Raw genomic sequence first — 24210 nt, forward strand, 5'->3', positions numbered from 1 at the left:
GCTGTCCATGTTTCTTCTCAAGGGCAGCGAAGGGAAACCCCTGAGACACAGGTGATGAGAACTGGACAGATGGGGCCCACACAGCCTCACCTGCAGATTTCGATTTGATCTCCTTGCGGAACTTGGAACAGACACTGTTGTAGTTGGTGCAGATGTGGTGCAAACACCAGGCGGCCAACTGGTGGGCATTGTGAAACTGCAGGGAAGTGACCGAAAGGGGGTCAGACCTCTATTTTCTCAAGTGGGACTACAAAGAGATAAAAAGTCATGGTAGGGGTCAAAGAAATAAAGGGCCCAGATGACTGCTTCAGAAACCTGCTGTTTTGACTTGTGTTTTGACTTTGGCCACGGTTTCCACACCAGCCACATCCAAGTGTTTGGCCTCCTCCTCTCACCTCTGGGATATGTGCACTAAAAATAATCACTGTATCAGGAGTTTAAAGTCTGCCTTGCCTCTCTCCGCCTCCCCTCACACCTGCCCTCTAATGATAAGTGGCCATGGCCTCTGGAAGGCACCAGCCTGCCGCAGAAAGCAGCGATGTCATCTCTGTTTAAGGAAGCCTCGGCAACAGAATCCTCCGTGTCACATGTCAGAGCTCAGCTGGCTGGGGCCAGTGATCTGAAAGAGGAGACTGTGGCATGTGTGACTGTCCTATACCTGTCCTTTTGGTTACATAAGAAGACCAGGCGGTGTGGGCAGGGAGGGAGGGAGCCAGACACTCCATGCACTCTCTCCTTTCTGAGAAGATGCACAGGACCATGGCAGCTGAGGTAGCTGTGTCTGCAAAAGACCTGATGCACGAAAACCCATGGTTAACTCCCCAGCTTGTCCCCAGATTTGGAAGGGACACGTCCCTCAGTCTTTCTGTCCAGGCCTCTTTCGGACATCCATGCTATTGTCTGTTACTCTTAATGCTTCTTTGGGCAGCTGAACCCCTGAAACCCACAGCATGCTTCCTCTGAGGCCCCTGTCAACGCCCTGAGCAGACGCCAAGAGAAAAGCCAACGTCCCTGGAAACTAATTCAAGAAACCCTCTGCAGATCACAAGCCCAGCAGGACAGACAATTTTAGCCAGTGCTTCCAACTTCCCTTGATAGTAGATTTCTCCCTGAAAGTCAGATTAGAGCAGTGCTGTACTGGAGTTGGCTTGTACCTGCCTGAAAGCGTCACTGGGTGCAGCTCTTTGCGACTCTGAGCCCAGTGACTTTGAGTTGTTACAAGTTGGGAAGGTGGGGTATTTACACCATGGAGACTGGAAAATGCAACAGATCATGGTCTTTGCTATCCCCAAGCTGATAGTTAAATACTTACCAGTGCATCCCTGGGTTAGAGTCTAATGAATGAGCTAAGATACTGGAGGCTCCATCCTAAATGCCTCCTCCAAGGCTTTTCAGAGCTTAGCAGGAATGATTTTATTTCCTTCCTGGGTTATGTGTGGGTCAGGGGAGGAAAGAGGGTGGGAACAGAAAATAAAAAGATAGACACAACTGCTATATTACCTCCATCGGGCTGGGCTATAGGAGATTCTGGGTCATTTGATTATTCTCCAGGAGGAATACTTACTGGAGGGGCACAAGTCTTAAGTTCTCCCCTAGTCCTGTTTCAAAACACCCCCAACTTCCAAATGTGGACGGTCAGTGTTGATGGGGGCTTGTTGATTTCACTGCAGTTGACTTCTGCTCTCAGTTTTAACTTGTAACCTCTATGAGGTTGTTTTTCACACTGGATTTTAATAATTTGTGCTTGTGTTTGCTCCTCTCAGTGGCTTCTGATGGCCCCAAGGGCAGAGAATCTACATGTCCTCTTATCTAAGGTGGTGCCTGGTAGAAGGGGAGGAAATAACAAATCCTTGTTGGATGTTGAGTCAGAAAGAGCAGGTTGCTGTGAAGTCCTGATCCACATTTTCCCCTCTTGAACATCTCTCAGGCCTACAGTCAGAGTGGCCTGAGGAACATGTGATGTAGGCCTGCCTCCTTGTCTTCCTTGGTTGACAAATTCCAATTTGAAGTGTCTGACGTAAGATTTAGTAAACCACTGCCCTAACCAAGACAGGGAACAACGAAAGCCAAACCCAATAGTCAGACAGAAGTCTGAAGAATTTATTCTTAGTTCCTTCAGAGCGCAAACACATGGCTTTTAAGTCTAGGTCAGGGATTAGATAACTCTGCCTACGTGCCTTGTATTATGAGAGGATTTCCCCTCTTTGATGCTCTTTCTGAAACATTCTCTCCTAGTTGTTTCTCAAAATAATCAGTAAAGTTGACAGAGGGTGAATTACCATCCCCATTTCCAACCGATGAGGAAATGGAGGCAGTGTTCAACTTTGTGCCTTAAATAAATTACACAGAGACAAAGCCAAGACTGATCTCTGACCCTCTCTAGAGGAAGAGGGCAGTGTGTTGGGATATGGAATCACAACATCAACAGTAACAAGTGCTGATGTTAAAAAAAAAGGAAAACCAGGAGAGCTTCAGTGAGACCGGAGGCAAAACGGGACTTCATGGAATTCTAGAAACTGTCTGATCTCAGCCAATGCATGTCTGAGAATTCAAAAAGTGGACAGAGGCTTCCCCTCCCGTGCCCTGAGCTGTTCTCCCACATGTGAAGCTGCTGCCTCTGGAGGGGCGGGGCACAAAGGGGCTGGTGTGGGGGCAGGGCCCTTGTTGTTTTTTCAAATGAAGCCCAGCAGGGTGAACAGTGCATGAAACTTAAAACTTTCAGATCTTTTCTGTTGCACACAGCAGGGGGCTTCTGTGACTGATTGGTGACATCTTTATTTGTTCAGATGCAACAGTGGAATGTTTTATCAGCGTTAAATGAACTGGTTGAATACACTGAAAAGGTGAAAGGCAAATTGCTACAAACCTGGGCCAATTCCAAGTAAGAGAGAACTTCCCCATCGATGCCCACACCACTCATGGCGGCCTTGGTCAGCTCCTGGACGGCGTGCTGTTCTGGGGAGAAGAGGGAGCAGGAGAATGTTAGTGCCTGGAGGCTGCCGTCTGGGATCACCTCCGAGGGGAGGAGGTAGGGGGCACAGTTCCATGGGCACTGAATCAAGGGCCCTCTCTGATGTGTGGCCTTTCAGTATGGCGAGTCATGGCTCGACAGTGCACTGCAGACTCTGGGGACACTTGTTAGCCTTTCTGGAATAGCCAGAGTCCTCCAGACCACCTCTGTCCAGTATGGTAACTACTGGCCTCCAGGGACTATTTAAACTTAATTAAAATTGAACAAAGTAAAAAATTCAGGTCCTCAGCCCCAAACTAGCCACATTTAAGTGCTCAGTGGTCACGTGTACTGGCCATCATTGCAGAAAGTTCTGTCTGAGAGTCCTGCTCTGGGCAGGCTAGGACCTGCCTAGAATCCTCGAGACTCCTGTATCTTCCTGCTCGATGGTTTCCTCACTCATATCAGTCCAATTCTCAATACTCTCTGACTGTGGAGAGGCTAACAGTAATGAGTCCAGATGGGGAATTAAAACTGCTAATGCGTACGTGTGTCTCAGCAGCAGCAGACGAGGGACATATTGTTCAACCTCTGAGATTCTGCTGGGGCGATCTTCAGCCACAAGTCACACAGATCTAGATGGGACCGTCATTTCTGCTCGGAAGCTGTGTTCTAGGATCCTATGCTGAATTCAGACTCTGGTTCTGCGACTGAGCTGCCTTTTGCCTCTGTTAGGCTGTTGCCTGCCTCTGGCCTTGGCATGAGTGGGTACAGTCTTGACCCAGCATTTCCGGCTCCTTGATGCTTTTTTTCATCTCTAGCATCACATTTAATTTTTTAGTATACTGTCCAAACCATGCTTACTTTCTGCTCTGCGTTTACGTGCTTATTTGTTAGTCTATATGTCTCTCACCTAGTCGACGTGGTCTCAAGTTTGGGATGGTTTCTTTGGCACAGCCTTCCTCCGCTGGATTGACAAAGAACTATTTGTAACTAAATCTTCCAGAGGAGTCACTGGGTTTTAAATCTTAGGTAACTCCAAAGTGTTAAATGATAGTTGGCTTGCAGGGCATTTTCACCCCAGAAACTGATTTTTAAACACTCTGTTCCAAACACTCTATACTTACACTAAACAGCAAATACTATAGAAATGATTAAAGGAATCATCTTAGAAAGATGTATATTAAATAATTATAACCATTAATAATAGCATTTACTAAGAAAAATAAACATACATAGACGTCTGTAGTTAACACAGGAAGGTTTCTTTGGGTCAGTTTCTTTCCTGGAGAAATCAGTCCCATGTTTTCATCATCACCCTTAATATTTAAGCAAAAATGGCCCTCCTTCAAGATTGTCACAAATCCTCAGATTTGGCTCCAAATTACTTTTGATTATGTAAAACAGTTCAGTTTATCCTCAAAGGACAAATACTTATAAAAACTGGATAGTCAAATGGCTTGAGGTTCTTACTTATGAAAAAAAGAATTGCCTTCTGTAGCCTCCTAGAGTTAGTATTGAAAAAGCAGCAATACTCATTTGAATCTATGACTTCAGGTTTATTGGTTAAAAAGAGTTTAAAGAATGAATAGCAGGAACTCCCCTAGCTGTCCAGTGGTTAGTACTCCATGCTTCCAATGCAGGGGTTGCGTGTTAGATCCCTAGTCAGGGAACTAAGATCCCACTTGCCATGCAGTGTGGCAAAAAAACAAAAAGAAAATGAATAGCAATACTATTTCTTGTTATCCAGCTGGTGAAGAAGGAAGGTGAGGAGAAAACGTTGATATCCAGTTGGCTGAGCATGGTAGAAACTTGGAGTGCAGAGAAATAAATCTTGTTTTTTTTCTAAAGATACTGTCAGGAAGTCAAGGGCAGGTGTGGCTGGTTGGTTTGTTCATACCTTCATTTTCATTTAATGCTTCAACAGACTTTTACTGAGGACCTCCTATGCTCAGGCACTTCTCTGTGTACAGAGGATATGCCAGTGAACAAAACAGGCACTATCCTGCTTTCCTGGTTAACAAGAGTCAACTAAATGTAGCACCCTTACTGCTAATCAACAACTCTGGTAAATGAAACAGAAGGTTTAAATTCAAGAAAAGGGTATTTGAAAGCATATATCTTATTTAGATCTACTTTGGCTTACTAACTGAGCAAATCTAGAAATGATACATAAGGTTCTGTGAAGTTAAATCAAGTCTCCCTTTTTTTCTCTTTTTCCCAAAATGATCTTGACAATGTCAGAACATTTTCTAAAATAGCTTTAAGAAAACCACTTACATAATGCTCACTAGGTGCCAGACACTGTTCTCAGGACTCTCTCTCTTTATATATATATATAATCTCTTAACTCATTTAATCTTCATAACAACTCTATGGTAGAATATCATTATCCTCATTTTAAAGAGAGAGAGAAAGCTGAGATACAGACTAATTAAATCAAGTATGAAGTCATCCAGCCAGTAAATACTGGAGCCAAGATCTGAACCCAAGTGATCTGGATCTGTAGCCTATGTTCTTAACTACTGCCTTCTGTATGTGTCAGCAGGACCTATACAAAGTAGGTGCCTTAAAAAACAGTTGCTGAATTGAACTGGGGCTGTTTGATACATTTGATCAGTTCATATCACCCTGTACAAGACAGTCCTATGTTGGGTGATAAAAATTTTTATTCCCAGGAGGTATTATTTTTTGCATACATGTCATTTTGATAAATATGACAGTCAGATACCACATGGCCCTGAGTCATCAGCCTTACCTGCAAGTGCAACCAAGTGTGGCAGGCAAAATCTGTTTGCCAAGGCAATTAGTTCCAGTGGGTCCAGGTCCAAGTTAGGTGGCAAGTGCTTAGTATAGAGATAATCCAGGACTGCCTGCATTGACATCTTGTTTATGTTTGGGAGATATACCTGAAATGGTATTTGAAAAGGTAAGTTCTGCTGAAGAAAGCAGTGGGCACATTTTCAGGCTATACTGCTTGTAAATATCCCCGCCATGTGATTCATTATTAGCAAGTCTGGGACACATGCTCTGAGGCTGTGAGGAGAAGTCACTCACTATTTACAGCTGTAAACATAACAGTTTGATTTGTGGATGACAAAAGAGTGGGGCTGCCTGACAAAGCCTGATTTGGAATTTTTAAATAGCTATTTGGGCTTATAAATCAGACAAATGGGCTGTAAATGTATGATGACATTATAGGCCCTCCTTGCCAAGTACCCTATAATACTCTATTGTGGGGAAAGAAATCTCCTAGCAACATGACAGGTGTTGGGGGGAGCTGCAGACCGCACTGTTGCTGACACACAATAGAGCCCAGCTTTCTAAGATGTCAAAAAAAGACGATGAGCAACCAGCCTAGTTGCCACAGTGACTGGCGTGATTCCAACGTTCTATCAGTAAACGCTAGCATGAAATCAACTATACATCAATAAAAAATTTAAAAAGTATGTGTTAGCATGGTATACACACTTTATTTTTCCTGTGGCACAACCACACAGATTTGGAACTACTGGAAGATTATCAGGTATCAGTAGATGCAGAGAATCTAGAGAGAGCTGGGCTTGGGACATCTTGGGGAACGGCTGGCTATGAGAATTGTTCCCTGGAGGATCCTGCTAACTTCCTCCTGAGCACGTGTAGTTATGGCGCATATTCACCCAAGCTAGAGTCTGCTGAGGGGCCAGGGGCTGCCTGGGAAGTAGAGTTCTGAATGGCTGGGCCTGGATCAACAGGGATACACACGTTATAGCAGCTGTTCTTCATCTGAGGTTTCCAACTGAACGAGACGTGCCCTGGCATCACAGAGAATGGTGCCACGAGTACTCGCTACTGGAATGATGATAAGAATTAACCTAACAGAAGGCCTCCTATGCACAAGGTACTGTGTAATAAGCTTCCCACATGCATTACATTTTGATCCTTATATCCTCCCTAGGAAGGAGAGACTATTGTTTTTGCCATTTTACAGATAAGTGAATGGAGGTTCAGGGATGTTAAGTCTGGTATCCAGGGTTGCAGAGCTAGGAAGCTGGGACTGATATTTGAACCCAAGAAATAAGATTCTAAAGTCTGTGTTCGGAGCTGCTGTGCAGGACTGGAAACCCTTCATGGTAAGGAAGAAAGCTATAATATAGCACTGTATCTAACAGTTTTCAAGAATTAGATTTCTGAATTCAAAAGGATAAAAAGTTATAGACTTAATTCTGGTATAAGCATACAAAAATTACATTTATGATTACATTTATGTATGACATGATTATATCTGTATGTTATATATGATTACATCTATATTATATATTTTAATCTCTCTATGTGTGTATAAGTGTGTGTATATATATGTGTGTGTGTACGTATATGTCTGTGTCTGTATATATATTTGTTTATAAATTGTCTCCACAATCTACAAGGGGCTTGTGGCCACTTCAGTCTTCTAATGGTGTGGTTGCAATTGTTTAAGCTATAGCAACCATCTATATCATTTTCCTGCATAGCCACCAACCATCTCAGAGAGGGAATATCCTTTCGGACAGAGCTTTCCCTAGGTGTATCAAAGAGACAGCCCAGAAAAATTCCTAGAAATATTATGGAAATTACTCTTCCTCTCTCAGACACAGTGAGAACAATTGTGATTCTATTAATAAGCTGCGTGGTTACTACCCATCAATGACTTGACAAGTGTGATAGTTTCAAATTTTTTAGCATAACTTCTACAATAATAAGTAAAACCTGGCAAGTAGAAACTATAGCTGATATCATTTTAAAATACAGAAACCACTGCATTGTAATTAATTGCTATTCCAGTAAATCTAACACAGTTATATTTGTGTGGATAAACATTTATGTACACATGCATTTATCTTACATATACATGAACTTTTATCATATGGAAAACACGGCAAATTACATATGGCAAAATTTGATTTCTCTAGAATGGTGTTTGGATTAGCACAATTTTTAAATAATTGAAAGTTAATTAAGTTGTGAAACTTTAAAATTGGGGCCATTGTGATAGTAAAAATATATACATTTTATGAAGTGTTAAGTGCTCTAAAGTGTTAGTGATGATAAATAAAGTCCCAGGGCTTCCTTTGAATACCTGCACTCTCAGGGATGGGGATGTTTCTGAAAATACTAGCTTGAAGGACAGGGTAAGGGGCTGGGGAAGGCCCAGAGATATGTTGCTAAAATGCTGTATGACCTTTAACAAATTATTCACCATCTCTGAACCTTAGTTTCCTCATCTGTGACATGGGAGAGATTTGGAATAGATGACATCTAAAGCTTTTCCTTCACTAAGATTATGGACTCTGAAGATACTCAGATGACTTAAGCCATTTTTTCTAAGATTGTGTTCTAAGTCATGGCAAAATGGACATCCTAAATAAAAAAAAATTATTTTTGGCATCAGGAGATGATAGATTCCAGGAAGCAGCCCTGCCCCAACACTCCCAATGTCTTCAGAGCATTCTGACATTTGTAAGCATCTATGACCTACTGTTTCCTTCATGTTTAATATAACACTAACACTTTTATTTATAAAAGCTATGGCTCTTTTTGGCAAATAATGTTAGGGATCCTCGGAAGTAACCAACAAATGAAAATAAACAACATTTTAGAACATGCACTTTTTTTTTCCTCGCTGTTGATTTTTTTCCCTGTGATTTCAACATTACTAATAAACTGAGTAGCAACAGAGAGACCATTTTTATAGAACTTTAAAAAATAATATAAATAAAACAAATGGAATTAAAACTGTTGTGCCCTACCTGCTGAATGTAGCTTTAAAAAAAAAATAAGAATACAATGCTACCCTAAACAACGACCCATATTCCAGTTTAGCTGGTTTAAAAGTTTAATTGCAAAGATCAGCTCAGACTATTAGGCTTATAATTAGAGATGGTCTCATAGAGAATGAGAAAGTATTCTAGATCCAGAGCATTGCTTACTACAACATGGGCATGCATTTTTAATGAACCACTTGCTGAGTACCTCTGGGGAGAGAATTATGCTTACTGCTACATTAAAAGTAATGAGAAAAATAGAAGTAAAATACAGTGTCTTAAATATTAAATGACAAAAAAAGTTAAAAGAACATCAGTGGGCATATTTTATTCCTTTCTGGATATGTATGTGAATTCTATTAATGCAAAAAAAAAAAAAAGGTTGGATTTTGTGGGGGACGTCAGATTTTCACAAAACAATAAAGAATAAAAAGGTGGCCTAGAAAGCACAGGCCCATGCATATACAGGCCTAAATTAACCATAGAACATTTACTGAGACTTCACCCAAGTACCTCTTCTTACCCCCATAACCACCTCTACCACACTCGGCTAGTTTAGGAAGGGACCTGGTGGCTTGTTTGTTACCTGAGGACTTTCAGGGGACAAAGACCTTGAACTCCTCATGGAAACAATTGAACAAGAATCCTCCAGGAAAATAGTCATCGACATTGCTTGAGCCTTTGTATGTTTTAGGCACCAAATCTGATGCTCTACACACATACTTTCATGACTGACCTGCCCTTTGGAGATGGTTCTCTTGTGGTCCCCATTTTAGAGATGAGGACACAGGTCTAAAGAGGGTCGGTCTCTTATAGAGTTCATAACTATATAACAGAACACTTCCGTGTACCCTGGAAGTCATGAGAAGGGGCAGGAAAGACTGGACTTATCCGCAGCTCACACCATTCTTCATCTATTAGGTGTCTTGGTATAGACTTGGTATAGAACAAGGTAGCTTGGTTCCTTGGCCTTTGTGTTTCGAGCTGGGTTGAAACTACACATCTGTATCAGGCTCAGCTGTAGTTCTAAGTGGTGAGCGACCTAGTCCTTGAGGTGGGGAGGGGGGTGGGCAGGGTGATGCTAAACAGACGCCACACCAGAGAGAGGCTGTGACGTGACCAGACCTGCGTGCATTCACATCGGCCGCCAAGTTTCTGGTTTGGTCACCTCTCCTGCACATTTTAATCTGGAGACAATTACAGTCCATTCTGAGAAGGGATAAAGGGGATTAGCATCAGTGAGGTCAGCTCAGACAGTGTCTCTTTGTGCCTGGGCCCCGGACCTCGATCAACTGCTCTCTGCCAGGTGACAAGCAGGTACCCTCGGGCACATACTTCAGCAAGCTGGAAAAAGAGGGGAAGCGAGTCTTGGGGCTCTTTTATCTTGAGAGATTACTGAAGTTGGTGCTGTGCCAGTTGGATGAGGTTTTATTAATTGGCGGCATCCCCCAATTTTCTTGAAAAAGAGGGAAAGAATATCATCAATGCCTCCAGCATCCACATAAGGCTGACATCATTTTGCATTTAGTGCTTATGAGGTGCTTCACAGGTATTGACACTCACACCTTGCAACCACATTACGGGTTATGACCACATTTTCCAGATAGGGAGGCCGGAGCTCAGAAAGGTGATCACTGGCCCAAGGCCAAACAGCTTGTACGCAGAGGAGTCGGGGATCTAAGCCCCACAGTCCCTTCACTGGGTAGCCTCTACCAGTTGCTGTGGTCTTAGTAATGATGCTCCCAGACACCTTTGATGGTAGAGGAAAGACTTCATTTAGCTGCAGGTGAGGACCTCCTGGTTTACGAAGGCCGGCAGACATCAGAAGAGGTCATCAGGATAATTCTAACATCTTTTCCCCCGACTGTCTGCTGCCGGGGGTTGGTTTAGGAGCAGCTGCAGTCTGTTCTGAAAGCAGGAGGGTGGCCTACTGACAGCCAGCCATCCTGGCTTGTGATTACAGGATTCTGTTTCCCTACTTGGGGATGCAAACGCAGGCTCCTGGGTCACAAAGGGAGTGCTCAGATTTCTGGTGTGAGGGCTTCCCTTTGAAGTTAGTTACTGTTTTCTGTGTTTCTGTTACAAGTTTGGAGAGATGTTGAGATAAGCAAAAATAAGCCCATTAGGACAATAAGCTTGATGGGGTGTCCCCAAATATATTTTTAAAAGATGGATAAGAAATATTTGCCAAACTCAACAAAAAATGTCTACCTCTAGAAACAAGTTAGAAATGCTTGAAGGGAATTTTTCTTTCTTTTCCAACAGCTTGTGAAGACGTGGAGATACAAGGTCTCCAAGATGCTGCTTGCTCTGCTCTAATAATATTCCTTTTTTGGAGATAGGGCCGGCATTTGACAAGTGACCCAGTGGCTTCTACTAGATGTAACAGGTAGTCTGAGAGACGCTTTGCTCCATCTCTGTTTCCCTAGAGGTGACAAGCCCTAGAGTTGAGGCCCGTTAGGGCAGAGAGCCTCAGGGACTATTACAGATCAAGGGACCTTGAGCATGACCTAGTGCATCTCTCACCTTTAGGATAAGGAGACTGAGGCACAGGAAGGTGGCTTTTTAAGATCCCTCATCCGTTGTTGGCAGGAGTCAAGCCCAGGTTTAAGTGACTGAAGACACTTTTCACTGTCTCCAACTTCTAGAAGACAGCGTGCCCCTTCTTTGAGGGGATTTTGATAGTACCTTGCCTGATGACATTTGTTAAAAAATATAGCTGTACATGTTTTCAGGGATGAGGAGCCCTGTGAGGATGAAAGGATATGGGGGGACTTGGGGGTTCACACACAGCAAGTGAACAACAGGCTTCTCATAATTGTAGAATTATGGAAAGAGGGTGACCTGGTACTCAAGCATTGCCTAAAAAAGTCTTCCAAGTTAGCAGTTAAAGAATCAAAGTCCTCTGGCAACACTTTCTAATATAAATACACATGCATATTCATTAAGATGCCGCTTGGGCTTTTCGGAAGGCACCTACCTCACTGTTGGCGCTTTCGACAAACGACCCCCCGAACATGGCAGCCATCCACTTGCAGCTACAGATCAGCAGCGGTTTGTGGGCACTGATGGCTCCATCGTCCAGCTTAAATGTCACATCTGCCCAAGGATGGAGGAAGCACAAGCCTGTGAGCCAGCCTTGCCAAGGGTTCCATCCATATCCATCTGCCCAGTCTCTCCTCTCTTTTCCATACCCTTAACCACTGATGCGGTATCCACCCCCACCTTGGGCACCAATTCTCTCCATGTCCTCCAAGGATATAAGGAGTAAGCATTTAAAATTATACATAAGGTCACAACACAAATACTGTGAACCATAAAGTAACATAAAGGAGAAGAATATTCTTTTCTTATTTAGAAAAGTTTCAACATGGAGAACAGTAGAAAGAATAATAAAACAGTAACTGGTTTATCACACGCTTAATTTTTTCATGTTTGCCTTAGCTATATAAAATGTGTGTAGATATTTTTTAATAGCATACTTCAAGAAAAGTTATGACCAACATAGACAGCATATTAAAAAGCAGAGACATTACTTTGCCAACAAAGGGCTGTCTAGTCAAAGCTATGATTTTTTCAGTAGTCACATACGGATGTGAGAGTTGGACCATAAAGAAAGCTGAGCGCCGAAGAACTGATGCTTTGGAACTGTGGTGTTGGATAAGACTTTTGGGAGTCCCTTGGAGAGCAAGGAGATCCAACCAGTCCATCCTAAAGGAAATCAGTCCTGAATATTCATCGGAAGGACTGATGCTGAAGCTGAAACTCCAATACTTGGCCACCTGATGCGAAGAACTGACTCACTGGAAAAGACCCTGATTCTGGGAAAGACTGAAGGTGGGAGAAGAAGGGGATGACAGAGGATGAGATAGTTGGATGGCATCACTGACTCAATGGACATGGGTTTGAGTAAACTCCGGGAGTTGGTGATGGACAGGGAGGCCTGGTGTGCTGAGGTTCATGGGGTCACAAAGAGTTGGACATGACTGAGCGACTGAACTGAACGCACTCCTAACTACTTTGCCAAGAATTTTCTAAAAATAAGATTCTCCTAGATAACCATACCATTATAACTCTTAAGAAAATCAGCAATAATTCTTTAATATCATCCATTATCTAGTTCATGTCCAATTTTTTCTAATTACCCCCAACTGTATTTTATAGTTTTTTTTTTTTTTTTTTTAATAAAAAGAATCCAGTTGAGGCTCCCACTCTGTGTTTGGTTACAAATCCTCTCTAGTAAGGAAAAGGAGATTTCATCAATTTCACTTAAGGTCCATTGTTTCATTTACTGCAGGTAAATCTTTGTAACATTTCTTTTCATTAACTTTCAAGACTCTCTCTCTACCATGATCGTCAATGTTTGGAGTAAATATTACTCAAAGTTTTAAAATTAATTAATAGATTCAGTGACAAGTTATTAAATGCATATTTCTATGGCAGGAATTATGAAAGATGAAGACAAAAACAGAAATATCTATATAATAATGGAAGTCAAGAAGTCAAATTTTTACAATGAAACATACACAGAGAGGACAATTACAGAACAAAAATAGCACAAGCCTATGAGATAGCATAAGCATGGACCAGTCACTCATCTTAGATACAAGTTATCAGGATGCTTGGGCAACCCTTGGCGCAGTTATCAAAGACAACAAAGGGACAAAAAGCATCCAGACAAGCAGGGCACAGGATGGTGAGAACCCAAAGGAGAAGGGAGAGAAACTGATGAGGCTTTCCAGATGGGACCCTTTCCAGAGGGTCACCAAAATGGCCTCAAGGCTTTCAGCGACCCTGGGATCAAAGGCTGCTGATTTTTGTCATGGGTGCATGCTAAATGGTGAGTAGAAAATATCAGGGAAGGAATCCTGAAGGGCAACTATGAGTACTGAGCTGACTGGCTCAGGCTCAGGGGTAGCTTGACCTACCTTTGAGAAGCACTATGACACCATGGGGCTCTAGGAGGTAGCTTGCATTCAAATCCTGGCTCCACCACTGACTGCTGGTATAAACCATAGGCCAGCTACCTAACCTCCCTGCCCCTCAGTTTCCCCATCTGCAAAATGGAGATCATCATATTTTACCTTTAAGTGTGATGAGAATGAAATAGGCGAATACATATACTTTAGGTACATCGGGAGAAAAGTACTTGCACAAGTCAGCGATCGTTATCTCCCCCTCCTCATGTCTGGCTAATGTTTGATAAAACACAACCAAAGGTCCTGATGGCTTTGCCAATGGACCTGCTCACCTGAGAATGTCCCCTTGCTGAGACACTCTTTTATCCTATTGGCTTTCCGGACATGAAACGCTTTCGTAATCTCCTGGTTCATGAAGGCTTCCTTGTTCATGATGTTTTCCACCATCATCCGCAAATCAAACATCTCCAGGACCTCTGCGATCTGAGCCAGGCCCACCAGATCTTTTTCCTTTTCATCCAACTGCCCCGTGTAGAGAAACTGGAGCAGGGTCCGGAAAGGGCCTGGCTGGACGGACGCATCCATCCTGACCACGGTCACGGGGCCCAGCCGCTTTGAGACGGGGTTGACCTGCATCTCCTTGTGCATGCCGATGAACCCCTTGCTCCAGCCCAACAGGGTCTGTGTCTCTGCCACCAGGTCCTCAGCGTCCAGCCCCAGGGTCTCCTGTTGGGACAGGTTCTGGCTCGAGGGGGTCCACTGATCAGCCTGAGGCGTCCTTGGGGTGCCCTCTTCCCTTTCCTCATCTGGGTCAAGACTCTGTGCCCACTCCTGGGAATCCCTGCTTTGCTTCTCTCTCTCACAAGCTCCTTCACTCCAGTGGGGGGTTTCTTCACATTCCATTAAAAAAAGATCATAAAACTTGGAAGAGGAGGTAGCGAGGTAAATTCGGTGTGCAAAGATCTGCTCCTGGTCCTGGAGGATGAAGAGGACGTCGGCACACAGAGGATTGTCCAGTAAACAGGCAGCTTCGTTCGTCCCCGTGGAGGGACATTCTGGAACTTTGATGACCGGTGGGGGGGCTTTTGGAGGTAGGAATGGTGCCTGAAGTAAAGGTTTCTGGACTTTCTTCAGGTGGGATTTCCAGAACTGCAAGTGCCGTCGCGAAATGAGCGCCGCTCGGATTGCGTTGTCAAACACGTCTTTGATGCCAAACTGGTCAAACACACTTGTTTCATAGTAGGGTATACCCAGTTCCTTTGCAACCTCTCGGCCTTTTTCTGGGGGCAGAATATCCCCTCTCTTTATGGGCCTGAAATAGAATATTTTTAACATTAGAATCCATCTTATTTCAGGAAAAAAATAGTAATCAGGGCCTATCTAAGCACCTGTTTTAAATCCTATTCAGACTTTTTTTACTAGACTCTTGAAAAATCTACGACCAACCTCAAATCTTTGAAATATAAAGGACTTATGACGGCAGGGGAAAAAATGCTTTCAGTAGTAACAACAATAACTCAAGCATCACCCATTTCACTAGCTGTTTGTTCCTGGGTAGGTTACTTAATGTTTTTCTCAGTTTTCCCATCTGTAAAATGGGAAGAATAACAGTAAGTACTTGCATCTTAAAGGATGACTGAAAGGTTTAAGTGAGATAATTAGCCTAGCATAGTACCTATTCCACAGTGAGTGCTTGATCAGTGTTAGCTGATAACCATCATTACTGCCACAATCAGCATCATTTTCATCATTTTCCCCTTATGCTTACATTTTGCTTTATAACTTAAAAAGGAATCCACGTTCATTTTCTCACTTGGGCCTCCCAGTATCCCTATGGGTGCTGTTTTCGTTCTGTATCCTGAAGAAACAGGCAGAAAGTTTAAAGGTCCTTTCCACTTGGGAAATGTCTTAAGGTCACATTTTAAAGTCACTGAGAGCGCTTTACTAAGCAGTCAGAGTCCAGAACTCCCTAGTTCTAGGCTAAATGATCCATGTCCAACAGCTCACCTAAGTCTCCTCTATTAGTTTTGTGAACCTTCTTTCATATCTCACCCCTTCTCTTCCCCTCTTCAATCAGGCGATCATCTTTTGCCTGGATTAGTACATTAGCCTCTTAACTCATCTTTCTTCAGAATTTTTCCACATTTTAGCTCATAGCATTCACTGTTACACAAAAATTCCTTATGTACTACAAGTATGACTTAGCTGCAATTCTTTAAAAAAAAATTTTCCTCTGGTTCCATAGAGCCCAGGGAATAAAGTCTAAACCCTTTAGAGTGGCACACAAGGCCCATTTACAGTCTAATCAGCCCCCAAGAAGCCAAGCTTCTGGAATCATTATTGGCAGGCAGAACAGTGCTGTAATTACGGTATAACCATGATCAAGACACAGATGAATTCCAGAACGCAGGCAAGATAGGATCTCTTGTTACATTGTTCACAAACACATACTTGATTCTGAGATGCACTCTTAGGAGATGATCTTCCTTAATAAAATATCTGGTGTACAGGACCAAGGGTTATGTTTGTGTAACAGGGACAGGTCTTAGGAGAAATAAGGTAATACTGGATAGAATTTGGATTTGAGGCTCTAGATGGAAATGAGGGAAAACTGCACAGAGTTGCAGAGGTGGAAGTAAAGAAGGGTTAACTTCAAGCTTTGCTCCTATAGGCTTTTGGTGGATTACGAATTGATGAATCTCTTTAAGACTTAGCTCAGATACCACCTCCTTCATGAAACCTCAGAATTGTCTACGGAAAGGACTGTGCCCTGGAGCTCTCTGTAACTCTCCTCCACACATGCAGGGTGTGAGGCCTGAGTATCCTAACCTTTGACACAGAAAGTTCTGAGGCCCGGGGTTAGTCCCTCATTTGCCAGGAGGCCTCTTTCCCTCTGCGTGGCTTATAATATGCAGTTCCTAGTCCATGTATTTAAGAATAGAAGGAACATGAAATGTTTTCAGGACATTTATCCAAGATGTACCTAGAACATCAGAAATTATCTTGACAAAGTACCATTTGCTTTTGCTGTGAGAGCATAAAAACTTATGTCTGTATAAAATTTTATAATAAGCTTATTAAGGCAAAGTACCTACTACCTGGAAGGAAGGCAGTAATATCAACATTTTGGGAAAACCTATGTTTACCAGCAAAAAACAGAGTTAAGAATAAAACACATATACAATTATTTTTTAAACGAATATTGAAGGAGTACATGTTTTAAAAAAATTCATTCCTCCCAAGATTGGTATCCACATTTTATATAGATGGAAACAAATCCTTCTTCAAGCTGTATTTTAAATGTGTGACACTCAAACTAACACCACCAGAGAGCCATTTAAAAAGCAGTATTGTTTTTAACCATAGGTCTATGTAATCTTTAAAAACTGGACACGGCCACCTCAGGAATGAAATACTCTAAGAAGTTGGATGGAGGAAGATGAGAAGGTTAAAAATACTTGGATATGAGTATTTGCATAAACTTGATGTTCATGGGGCCAAGAATCATAGATGATGGCTCTGAATTTCACTTCAGTTCAGTTCAGTCACTCAGTTGTGTCCGATTCTTTGCGACCCCATGGACTCAGCACACCAGGCTTCCCTCTCTGTCACAAACTCCCGGAGCTTACTCAAACTCATGTCCATTGAGTCGGTGATGCCATCCAACCATCTCATCCTCTGTCTTCCCCTTCTCCTCCCACCTTCAATCTTTCCCAGCATCAGGGTCTTTTCAAATGAATCAGCTCTTTGCATCAGGTGGCCAAAGTATTGGAGTTTCAGCTTCAGCATCAGTCCTTCCAGTGTATATTCAGGACTGATCTCCTTTAGGATGGACTGGCTGGATCTCCTTGCAGTCCAAGGGACTCTCAAGAGTCTTCTCCAACACCACAGTTCAAAAGCATCAATTCTTCCGCACTCAGCTTTCTGTATAGTCCAACTCTCACATCCATACATGACTATCCAGACATGAATTTCACCTACTTTTATTATAAATCTTAATTTCCAGAAAGACATTATTATGAGTAACTAACAGTTTAACACTTTACCAAGTTCAAAGTGCTTACTTACTTTTTTTGCGCTACTTGCCAATATGCAGGATCTTAGTTCCCCAACCAGGAATCAAACCAGCCCCCCTTGCATTGGGAGCTGAGTCTTGACCACTGGACTACCAGGGAAGGCCCCAAAGCACTTTTATACACCCTATCATAATTAGAGAACTCACTTTAAGCTCTGGCCAACCATTTTACAAAAATGGGTTCCTGACTAAGAGGTGATGGTGAAAGGAACATTGGGGTACACGTGTCTTTTAGAATTGTGGTTTTCCCAGAGTATATGCCCAAGGGGGATTTCTGGGTCAGATGATTTATTCCCACTTTTTAAAGGAATCTCCATACTGTTTTCTGTAATGGCTTTGTCAGTTTACATTCCCACCAACAGTGCAGGTGGGTTCCCTTTTCTTCACATCCTCTCCAGCATTTATTGTTTATAGATTTTTTTTTTTTTTGGATGACCATTCTGACTGGTGTGAGGTGATACCTCATTGTAGTTTTGATTTGCATTTCTCAAATAATGAGCAATATTGAGCATCTTTTCATGTGTTTATTGGCCACCTGTATGTCTTCTTTCATTTGTATGTAGGTGAGGAAGCAACAGTTAGAACTGGACATGGAACAAAAGACTGGTTCCAAATAGGAAAAGGAGTACGTCAAGGCTGTATATTGTCACCTTGCTTATTTAACTTCTATGCAGAGTACATCATGAGAAACGCTGGGCTAGATGAAGCACAAGCTGGAATCAAGATTGCTGGGAGAAATATCAATAACCTCAGATATGCAGATGATATCATCATTATGGCAGAAAGTGAAGCGGAACTAAAGAGCCTCTTGATGAAAGTGAAAGAGGAGAGTGGAAAAGTTGGCTTAAAACTCAACATTCAGAAAAGTAAGATCATGGCAAATAGATGGGGAAACAGTGTCAGACTTTATTTTTTTGGACTTCAAAATCACTGCAGATGGTGACTGCAGCCATGAAATGAAAAGACACTTACTCCTTGGAAGGAAAGTTATGACCAACCTAGACAGCATATTAAAAAGTAGAGACATTACTTTGCCAACAAAGGTCTGTTTAGTCAAAGCTATGGTTTTTCCAGTGGTCATGTATGGATGTGAGAGTTGGACTATACAGAAAGCTGAGTGCGGAAGAATTGATGCTTTTGAACTATGGTGTTGGAGAAGACTCTTGAGAGTCCCTTGGACTGCAAGGAGATCCAACCAGTCCATCCTAAAGGAAATCAGTCCTGAATATTCATTGGAAGGACTGATGCTGAAGCTGAAACTGTAATATTTTGGCCACCTGATGCAAAAAGCTGATTCATTTGAAAAGACTCTGATGCTGGGAAAGATTGAAGGTGGGAGGAGAAGGGGACGACAGGGGATGAGATGGTTGGATGGTATCACCGACTCAATGGTCATGAGCTTGGGTAAACTCTGGGAGTTGGTGATAGACAGGGAGGCCTGGTGTGCTGCAGTTCATGGGGTCACAGAGTTTGACACGACTGAGAGACTGAACTGAAGTGATATGTTCTTTGGAGAAATGTCTGTTTATGTCTTCTGCCCATGTTTTGATTGGGTTATTTGTTTTGCTGATATTGAGTTGTATGAACTGCTGATAGATTTTGGAGATTAACCCTTTGTCAGTTGCTTCATTTGCAGCCAGGACATGAAAACAACCTAGATGTCTATCTCCATATGAATGGATAAAGAAGTTGGTGTATATCTAAACAATGGAATATTACTCAGCCATAAAAGGAACATATTTGAGTCAGTTGTAGTGAGGTAGATAACCCTGGAGCCTCTTATACAGAGTGAATTAAGTCAGAAAGAGAAAAACAAGTATTGTATAGTAATGCGTACATATATGGAACCTATAAAATTAGTACTGAGGAACCTAGTAGAGAACAGACTTTTGGACACAGCCGGAGAATGTGAAGGCAGGATGAATTGAGAAAGTAGCACTGACATATATACACTATCATGTGTAAAATAGATAATGGGAAGTTGCTAAATAACACAGGAAGCCCAGCCTGGCACTCTGTGATGACCTAGAGGGGTGGGATGTGGGAAGGGGAGGGAGGATCAGGAGGGAAGGAATAAACACACACACACACACACACACACATGATTCATTTGTGTTGCTGTATGGCAGAAACCAACACAAAACTGTAAAGCAATTTTCCAACAATTAAAAAATATGTAAAATTTTTTTTAAAAGAAGTAATGGTGAACACGAGAGGGGTCAGGACATATCTCTTCCTCATGATTAACAAGCTAACTTAAAGTATTCAGACTGATTGATGGGATCTTGGAGCCACTAAAGAACAGAACCCAAGGCTACAAAGACATCTGCTACCTCTAAATTTTAATTTAACTGGCACACTGAGTCCCTTGGCTTACCTTGCTAAAGGGCGTCTGGCTCTATTAACAGCTTCAAGATCAGCATAGCGGAGATCTAGCTGGCAGCCAACTAGAACAACAGGTGTGCGAGGGCAAAAGTGCTTGATTTCTTGATACCACATGGTTTTCACATGATTTAGGGAATTGGGATTAGCGATCGAAAAACAGAGGACCACAACATCGGACCTAGAAGGAAATCACAAAAGAAGCTGTATTGCTTTTTCACTTTTATTTTCTCTTTTATCATCAGGATTCCTCCCCTTCCCCATCCATCGAATGCCATATCATTTCACAATTAAAAAAAAAGACCAGATATTAAAATACATCTCGGAGTCATGCAAACAGCCCATTAAGCCCCCACATTCCAGCACCCACACAGCCTGAGTTCATGTCCATGTTGCACTGCAGGAGGCCTAGGCACTGAAAAGTTCTGGATGAAGTTATTTCACAGGATAGATGGTTACCCAAACTGGACTCAGTCCTGGAACCACCACATGCTGAACTATTTCTGTTCATCACAAGAAATAGTTTCAAGATAAAAGAAAATAATAAAAACTACCATTTACCAGTGTAAACAGAAAGGTGATGATGACTCAATGAAATAAAGCGAACAGTTTAAACATTGCAGAAAATGTAACAGGTATTTGCTGTACAGGGTCGGCAAATACACAGAAGGATTTCTGCCCTTCTTCACCCTCAAGCACAAATGTAGAGAGCGCAACCACTTAATCTGTTTCTGAAAAGAAAAAGTCCTGAATTTGCAGGAATTTCCACTTTTTGCTAGGTATAAGGTAAGAAGGTAGTATTTAACAAAAAACTAGCCAGAGTTAGATGGATGGCTAATAAGATGAGAAAATGTTGGAAGCAGATTTATCAAATGTTATATATGACATATAGCAGGTATATGGAAAAAGGAACATTGTTTTGTAGTCAGTTGTGACATAAATCTTCCATGTTTTATATAATAACTTACCATTCTAGAAGCCAAAGAACTGTTTTACAGAACAGTTGTTCAATTATGGTGTTTGATAGATAACTGCTAGAAGGTATCTTTAATAAGAATTATAAACCATCTTTCTAGGTTAAGATATGCAGAATGATGACATTGAAAACATGGAGGCAGAAAAATATAAAGGATAGAAAAAGTTATACCCAAGGATTCAAGACTGTTTTGCAGTTATATTCAGAAATAAACTTACAACTGTATTAGATGTTAATTTATTGCCTTTATTATTTATGTAACGAGAAGAATGAAGTTGATGAATCAAAACACCTTCTTTTTAAATCATTAATGAGCTTTTCTCCCTACATATCAATGAAGACAAATATATATATCCAGGCAACCATAAAATTTCTAAAAATAATCATTTGCAATGCAGCAAACTGCAGGGTGCTTATATTAAATGTAATTCACAAGTTGAGTCTTTAAATTTATATCCAAGAAAAACTGCACCAGACCACAACAAATAGAAAAATCCTGACATTAAAATATTTACAAATTATAAAGGAGGACCTAGGACGCAAAGCAGATGAAGTGTATTAATCTGCATGTTTAAAATGTCCTTGAAATAAAGATCTTATCAAAGATTCTTGGGCACTGGAAAATATAATGTGTGTAAAAATATGCATAACTATATAAATGAAAGGGAAGCATGTCTTGTCTTTGGGATTCTGATTTAGTTAGTAGAATATTCTGTGCACAGTCTTACTTGTAATCAGCATAAATAACGGTATCCAGTAAAGTCAAGAACGCTTTGAATTTTACATTTTTTTAGGAGCAGAGTCTTCTATTATTCATAATACTATTTCTATAGGATATCGGATACAGCTCTGCTATAAGCTTCATCCCAATCATAAAATGAAGCCACCAAGAATTCCAGCACAGTGAGAGTAATATGGTAATATCTGAGGTTCAAAATCATAAAGAAAGAATTGAAGAACTATATCCAGCGCATAAATGTGGAATAGTATATATATATATGTGTAATAAAATTGTTCTAATTCGTACCTTCTCTTTCCATATTAAGGCACACTGCTATAAAGGAAATCATTCTCAGAGCTTAATTTATATGACAGACATGTAGCAAAATGTCAATTCTGTTATCTAATTTTATGATACAGCATGTGCGGTTTTGAAATCAGAGCTAGCTCGGTTGCCAAGGTTACCGTGCTAACACTCATGCCATTGAACATATACTAGCTGCTATCCAGATGACCTGTAAACAAGTACAGACAGGACCCTGGGGGTTGGAAAAAATGGAATCTCCCGATGAGAACAGCACAATGCCATTGCACAATACAGGTCCGGAGGGCCCAATTTCTAACTGTGTCACATCAATATCTCAGTGCATGAAATGCTGTTGGAAAGCTGGAAAAATAATTCAATGCTCTGTAAATATTTTGCTTCAAAAGGATGATGGTTAAAGAGAAGAGGTTGTGCTGAGAGCAATACTACCTCTGAAGCGAAAATAACTTATTGAGTCAAAATTCTATTTGCATCCTTGAAATGAAGTTATCCGTCTTCTAAAAAAAATTTTTAAATGGACATTTAGATGCTATGAGGATCTGTCCCCATGATTTTACATTGGAAGCAGATAAAAAATTAAATCATATTTGATCTACCAACCTGCTTAAATGTCTTTAACCCTTCTTGATTTAAATACCAATTCAAGTTAAGAAACATGACATACAGATTATACAGAATCTTAGTGTTAAGTCCTGCTGTATAAATGCAGTGTCCTAAAGCTGATTTTAAGCAAAAGCCTAAGGATCAATGAATGTAGGGACAGGGCTGTAGAAAGATGCTGCACTGACACATTCCTCCTCCCCCAGCATTCTTTTCTAATTCCTAAATTTCAACACATCAGTATCCTCTATGATATAAACATCTATACAACCAAGTAACTATTTTGAGAATGCCATTTATTCCCTCTAGGTATTGAGCCATTTTTCTATCTAGTCGAAGAAGACACAAAACCTGCAGCTAAGAATATCTCCAGCTTTAGGCAGAATTCCAAGGAGCTAGAGATATTAAGTAACTTTTAATCAAAACATTCATTCCTGGGTAGAGACTATTCAATGTCTGACATGAGTTTGTGTTTAAAAATGCCATTCCTGTGAGAGATAAAAAGAAAAAGGCAAGTTCTAGCATTTCTGCTTCCATGGCTCTGTTACATTTTTTTTTTTTTTTATCTTTGAAGAGTTGTGTTTAAAATAATTGAGTTGAATTTTAAAAAATAGTTGGGAGGGGGAGGTATGATGAGGACATTCGTACATATTAGGCAGCAGAGTTGGCCTAGAAATGACCTCAGGGTTCCTATTTCAGCTGTAAAAAGAATCTGATAGGATTTAAATGGAGTCTTACAGCTATTTGGAGTAGAAAGAATAAGAATTCGAGAATGCTGAGGCAAAAGAACACAGGAGACAAAACTCAAGCTCCAGAATTTGAATACTGAGAAGAGTAGGAAGAGGTTTGGATTTTTTTTTTTTTTTGACTGAGCTAAGTGGTCTTATTCTTTTAAAGAAAGTCAAGATTACAAAGGATCTAAGTGTATGGTCTTGGTTGCTTGCCTGTGAATGTTTATTTATTTATTTTTTTGAGAAAACTGTGATTTATTGTTTCTAAGGGGAATGTCGGTATAAAAGTTTCTCTAGGGTACTGACACATCAAATAATGCCTGTGAAACAATCTGAAGTAAATTCATCAATATGTGTTGAAACAATTGCAGATCTACAGTTTAATGGAGCTGTGGGAGGTAGGGAGGAGACCAGAGAGAGACCTAGTCATCCCCCAAATGCTTGAGCTGATAAAGCTGTCAATTGTAGCAGTTCTTCTTCTATAAGAAAAAGTAATAAAAAACAAACAACAACAAAAAAAACCCATTATTTTTTTTGCTATCTTTCAAGGAGAACACTGGACAAAGATAGCATGCAAAAGATTGGCAAAGATATTTGGATAACTTAAGGAATGTATGCAAAGTTGGGGCCAATCTTTGTTGGAGGATTAAAGAAAAAAAATCTGAAAAAATGCAACTTACCCACATATCTTGGGCCAATACAGACTTTTAAAAAATGCACTATATTATTATATTATTTATTGTATATTG

At 41.1% G+C, this 24210-nt stretch overlaps 1 protein-coding gene across 13 annotated transcripts in view; it reads right to left on the bottom strand.

Moving 5' to 3' along the window:
- The window catches only part of RHOBTB1 (Rho related BTB domain containing 1), a 139837-nt gene that overhangs the window by 2605 nt on the left and 113022 nt on the right, over positions 1-24210 (bottom strand). For 10 of the 13 annotated variants that reach the window (XM_070781847.1, XM_070781845.1, XM_070781846.1 and 7 more), the window contains 6 exons: positions 20105-20290; positions 13985-14964; positions 11714-11832; positions 5709-5859; positions 2867-2955; positions 91-196 (listed from right to left, as the gene is read on the bottom strand). In XM_070781847.1, the coding sequence (XP_070637948.1) occupies positions 91-196; positions 2867-2955; positions 5709-5859; positions 11714-11832; positions 13985-14964; positions 20105-20290 (1631 nt within the window). Of the gene's footprint in view, positions 1-90; positions 248-2866; positions 2956-5708; positions 5860-11713; positions 11833-13984; positions 14965-20104; positions 20291-24210 lie in introns of those variants that run through there. The other 3 variants (XM_070781850.1, XM_070781851.1, XM_019953828.2) reach the window with 3 other exon arrangements.

The sequence above is a fragment of the Bos indicus genome, chromosome 28 (assembly GCF_029378745.1).
Source record: "Bos indicus isolate NIAB-ARS_2022 breed Sahiwal x Tharparkar chromosome 28, NIAB-ARS_B.indTharparkar_mat_pri_1.0, whole genome shotgun sequence".
Lineage (NCBI taxonomy): Eukaryota > Metazoa > Chordata > Mammalia > Artiodactyla > Bovidae > Bos > Bos indicus.